The sequence below is a fragment of the Pteropus vampyrus genome, unplaced genomic scaffold (assembly GCF_000151845.1).
Source record: "Pteropus vampyrus isolate Shadow unplaced genomic scaffold, Pvam_2.0 Scaffold514, whole genome shotgun sequence".
In the NCBI taxonomy this organism is placed as follows: domain Eukaryota; kingdom Metazoa; phylum Chordata; class Mammalia; order Chiroptera; family Pteropodidae; genus Pteropus; species Pteropus vampyrus.
Genome location: NW_011889295.1, coordinates 185,286 through 190,881, shown reverse-complemented (window position 1 = coordinate 190,881; position 5,596 = coordinate 185,286). Strand labels below are relative to the sequence as shown.

Below are 5,596 nucleotides of genomic sequence, written 5' to 3'. Positions count from 1 at the left end.
TAACAACTGTGCGCCTCGGCCTCACACGTTCTGATACACTCTGAACGAGGAGCGCCGTGGTCCACGGCACGTCCCCGGGGCCTCGCGACCTCGCGACGCGCGAGCAGGTAGCGCAGACTTTATTTCTGCCGCGGTCTCGCTCTCCCTTCCCACGGGAGCAGGCCCGGCCTTCGCAAAGGGGAGACCCAGACGCCAGCTGGAAAGGAGCTCAGCGACACCGGCCACTTCCGCGCTGCGTCTTTTCACAGGAGACAGCACGTGCAAGCGGACGGCCACAGGGGCCAGGTGTGCGCCACACCCACCCCTTCAAAGGCACGTGTCACAAGAGTAACTGTATCAGACACGTAACAGAAAGATCCACCTAATTCAGGATCTTCTCAAATTTTACTCAATGTTTTACTGATAATATTTTTGAGGAAAATACCTGACTAGTTTCCAAAAATGATGAAAACCAATGATGACTACAGCCCTCAATGCACAGGTATCACCTTACCGTATTTCTAGACAGCCCAGCTTCAGAGCAATGTCCTGATCCACCTGGTCGGCTACCTCTGACATGTAATCGCTCTTCACCTGCGACAGAAAGGGGACGCGACAGTTTTAAAAGAAACCATTTTAGACTTAATCGTTCGGTAAATGTTTGCTGGGTCCCTTTTATGTACTTTACGCATACCGTGTCACTAATTATGCTGGAGGCTGGAGATGAGGATGAGTAATACCGCGAAGCAGTGAAAGAAATACATGGGCCCCCCCACAAGAAGAGCTTATGTGACCTCTGAGCGCCTCACTGGGGCTTTAAGAAACAAATAGCATCATCTGAAGCACAGCAACACCGAGCTGCTTCACCCCGCGCCGCGCTGGCGGAACTGGAAACCAGGAGCCAGGCCTCCACTGCCAGAGAAATGCTCCCCGAAAGTACAGGCTTCATAGTTTCTGAACTCATACTTCAGGTCCAACGGCACCGTCGGACCTTCGTGTGAGGCCAAAGGAAACTCACGGATCTCGAAACCCACTGAACCCTGCAAGTGACATGCCTCCACCTAGCGTAACGGGATGACTGATCTGCCAAGTGACAATAGAGTCGAACATAAAGAGAGGAATCTAAGAGAACTTTATAAATGCCGTCCAACAACGATCACGCTCCACCAAGCGATGGACTGCGTCAGTACTTGAGAATACCTATTGGTGTGAAGACAATTTCAAAAATGAAATATGCAAAACCTCCTCACAGATTATTAAAAGAGCCACATCCGTAACTAGTTTTAACGATGGAGAGTGCCCACTGTGAACCTCAGTTCAGTGACGTGTTCTCTCTCCCCGCAAAGGAACTCCGTTCTTCTCTTCGGTGCACCTGCATCACAAAAATCTGCACTCATCTATGAGATTACTAATTTCACCCAATGAAACTGTGATTTGTCTTGCCTCTCGTCATAAAGTATTTCACGCTACCCTTAATTTTGTCTCTTGGTCCTCAACCCTACAATATTTACTCTCTGACCCTTTACAGAAAAGTGTGTTGGCCGCAATCCTAGAAAATTTCCAAATCATTCTTTCCTAGCCTGTCAGTTCACTTAAAAGATTCCTACTTCCCAGTGAATTACTCTGTCTGCCTCACATTGGACGGTTTGCCATCATGACCGTCCCCTGCAAAGATCCCGTCTCCCATTATTATCTCTTTATTTTAATTGCCTGGCAAAACCAGCATATGCTGAGACAAACCACACACCTTGCCAAGCTGACCGCCAAGCGACTGGAGAAACGACAGTGTGAGCTTCGCTTTAAATTCGTGACCATAAACCCCGGTCAGTTGGAACTGGAAATTCAACGACACCTGCCTCGAAGCTGGCCAGCGCGGATTCACACTTTCTCCAGTTAACATGCCACATCTCTTTCTTACAGAGAAAGAAAAAGTCTTCAAACGGGCATGCCCTCTTTAACGTGCCAAGGATTCACAACGCAGGTGCACCTGTACTCACCTACCCACTCCTCCTCCTCCGGGGGGAGCAGTGGTGACTCTTAGCAAAGGACAACCGTCATCTCTTTCTACCGTAAGCCCCGCCCCCCCTCAAAGCCTTCGCTCTACCTTCTGCGTAGCACCCACACCTCTGTGCAATGGTCCTTACTGACGAAACGAGCGAGCGGCGATCAGACCGGGGTGCAGGCACCTCTTTGCTTTCCTGCAAGACTTACAAGCAACAGGAATTTCTATCCTCACACACAGGAGGCGTTTAAGACCTGATTCATTGGAACTAATTACTCGACCCACTAACTCAAGTAAAAAGCTTTCATTCTAGAATCATTGTTTACACTTCAATTGACTTTCTCCTATACAGCCCGCCCCCCAAAAATCCAAACTAAGTTTTTGCATCCTAAGCAGATTAATCGTTGAACACAAAAGTAAAGGAACGAGAGATAAATCAGGACGCATTTACGTGCGTCAGAGGGACAGCACAGTTGTTCCAACTGAGATGCTCGGCGGGTCTCGGTTTGGTCGGTGCCGGCTCCGACGAAACCACCGCAGCACATCGAGCACGTGCTGAGAGGCATCACTGCAAACCTGTCTTAAAGATTAATCACTGTAATTTTTAAATACTATTCTCGGGTGGGAAAACGTTATCACTTGTTTTATTTCATTCATCCAAACCAAATTCATATTAGTGGCAAAAACGAAAGGGAAAATTATAACTTAACGAGCCTTAAGGGAAACGCCCTCGTGGATGTCACAGAAGCTCTGACAGCTGTTTTCCTGCAGCGACAGCCTCTGACTCTCGGAGCTACGGGGGCAGAGGACGAAGCCATCTGCCCTGGCGGCGGGCACCCCCGTCACCCGGGCCCCAGCGGCGCTGCACGGGGACCATGGTGCACGTAGGCCTCTGAGGTCGGGTGAGACTCAGGTCGCTCCCCCGCAGTCCCTTGACCCGCTTCCATCCACGGAGACCCCGCACACTGCCGCTCTGGTCCACGTAGTGACGCGTGCGGACACCTGTCGGTGCTTAACCTCGGGGCACCCGTCAGGCGGGTCTGCATGCGGAAGCGCATGTGATGACGCCCGTGATCCTCACAGCGTCACGGTGAGCTGCACACCGCGATCGCCCCCACTTCGTTAGCAAATCCGTTCAGAAAACCCTAAGAAGACAGCAGAGGGACCGGCGGCCATCCGAGGCGCTGCCTGAGCGCTCATGCCGTTAGCGGCCGGCACGACAGCCCTCCCAGCCGGCCTCAGGGGTCTCGGTGTGCAGGCAAGCATGAGGAAAGTGCCTTCGCCCACGGGCACGCAGCAGGTGTCAGCCCTGGGGCTTGGCCACCAGGCCCGTCGACCCCGCGACCTCCTCCGCAGTGGGGGAGCCCCCTGCCAGAAGGAGGCCCAGCACGGGGTGAGGCTGCCTCGCGCCGCCGGGACCCCGGATCCCACACGGCCTCCCACACACCTCCTGGCGATGCGGCCGCCCCCACCGCCACGGGCCCTCCTGCACCACAGGTCACACCTCGGGCGGATTCGCGGGTCTTGCAAAAAAAGACCTCGGAGCTGTTTCGTTTTTTAAAACTGTTTCTACGTTGATGCCGATTTCCTACTTAAGAAGACAGGGTGCATTCGCGCTTCCTGCTGGGCAAGGACTGTGTTTGCATCTGCGAGTCTTTTCATCTTACTCTGCAATGGAACTAAGCGTGGGGTTTAATATAAAAACCGCTCACATCTGTAATAGAAAGAATTCATCCTAAACGACGCCATAACTTATTCCACATGTCAACTCAGAGCTTTGGCCACGATGCAATTTTCTGTTTTGTCTTGCTCTCTCCTGAACATGTGGTCAGCTAACAAATTTATCAGCTAGACCCGAAAGTCCAAAAGTAAGACTGGTCAACAAGAAACATGTCCATGCCCTGGAACTTCGTGCATTTCTCTCGGCAAGTGTAGATTCTGTACCAGAGTTAAGTTATGGCTCTGGACTCGGTATCTTCTTCAGCTCCCGACTGGAACTCTTCCTGTCAAATAAACCACTGATTAGCTTACATTTGCTGTTATGAGCCACTGGATGGGTAGACTCACTTAAATCTTAAACTATTTATAGGAGAAAACGATCACAACTTCATGTGAGATCCAGGCACCTTAAGAGCTGAAAATTTCAACAGTGCCAAATGGTTTCTATAAGAGTTCAGTAACTACGACAATGTCTTGACTCAAGATGGACGTAACCCTTCAAACTAATGGCCGCCACTATTTGCAGAAAGTTGCCAAATACTTATACCTTTACCAAATGCAAGTTCAAAGAGCTAATAAAGAGGAATAAAATGCAATATGGCAAAAGAAAAATTCAATTTCAGGGCAAAACATACTTGTCTTGCTTTATAATTAGCCATCAGCCTTAGCATCAAAACCTATTTCTACAGACTCCTGCTCTACAGTGAATAGGGTTATAACATGGTTTTATAACATGGTTTATTTTTAGAGTATGCTGATTAATATCTTTCAGAATATTCTAAAATGGGTCAAAACATTGAGTGAATCATTTACAACATCTCACACTGGCAGTCACATCTGGGACATCTTTAAATGGAACTGCGCACACACAGAACACTCTCCCTCCAGTCACCCAACGCTCGCTACGTCCCCTGGCTCATTGTTTTCCTAGACACCGTCCCAAGGCATGGGATGTAATGAACAGGGGGCCGAAGCTGGATGACACTTCGAAATAAGCAATAACATTAAGGTAGGGTACTATAAGTCCTCTCTCTCTGTCTGTCTGTCTTTTTCTCTCTCAAGATAGGAATGGTGGTAGAGAGAATGTAAACATAATTCTTTTACCTCTGCCTTGATTAAAAAAAAAAAGCTGATAAAAATACTGATTCTTCTGAAACAGAAATAATAACAGAGAAAACACTCAGGAACGTTCACTATTCCCCAGTCTAGACCCTCAAGATCCCCACACGAGGTCAACAAGATAACAGATTATAACCATACACAAGGAGATGTGTCACCAAACGAGTGTCAGTGTAAGCCACCAACCACAGACTGAAAGCTCAAGATTTCAGATGTTGTAATTCAGATTCGGAATAGAGACAGTAACTCTATGTGAAATGATAATAAAAGGCAGAAAAATCAGTAAATAATAAGGGCCATAAAACATGGCCTGGTAGATTTTTTAAAAAGTGTGTTTGTGTGTGGCGGGGGAGGAGGGATAATAAAATTTAAAAAAAAAAAAAAATCAATAAAAAGTCAACAAATGCACCGCACATCAAACTAGCCACAGCTGAGGAGAGCTGGTGACCTGACAGATTTCTCTGAATCACAGATCCCAGACAGACAAGAAGAGAAACGGGAAAGAGAAGTTAATCCAGACTGAGACGTTCTAATGTAGATCTAATCTGAAATCCCAGAAAAAATAACAAGAAATGAAGAAAAGGCAGTATGTGAATAGCTGTCATCTAAGACATTTCTGAATGGAGGAAAAAGACACGCCCCACAGGCACACGCTGTACAACACAGATCAAGCAGGAGCGAGTGAATGGGGTCCACACCTAGCTTGTAACAAAACTGCAAAACACTGCAACGCAAAGAAAAGGCCTTAAACCCACCCGGAGGGAAAAGGCAGGTCGC

The 5,596-nt window shown here is 48.3% G+C and overlaps 1 protein-coding gene across 1 annotated transcript in view; it reads right to left on the bottom strand.

Moving 5' to 3' along the window:
• PTK2 (protein tyrosine kinase 2) overlaps positions 1–5,596 on the bottom strand; it is a 179,194-nt gene that overhangs the window by 98,786 nt on the left and 74,812 nt on the right. Inside the window, exon 6 of the mRNA XM_023524973.1 lies at positions 494–573. Coding sequence (XP_023380741.1) covers positions 494–573 — 80 coding nt within the window. The remainder of the gene's footprint in view (positions 1–493; positions 574–5,596) is intronic.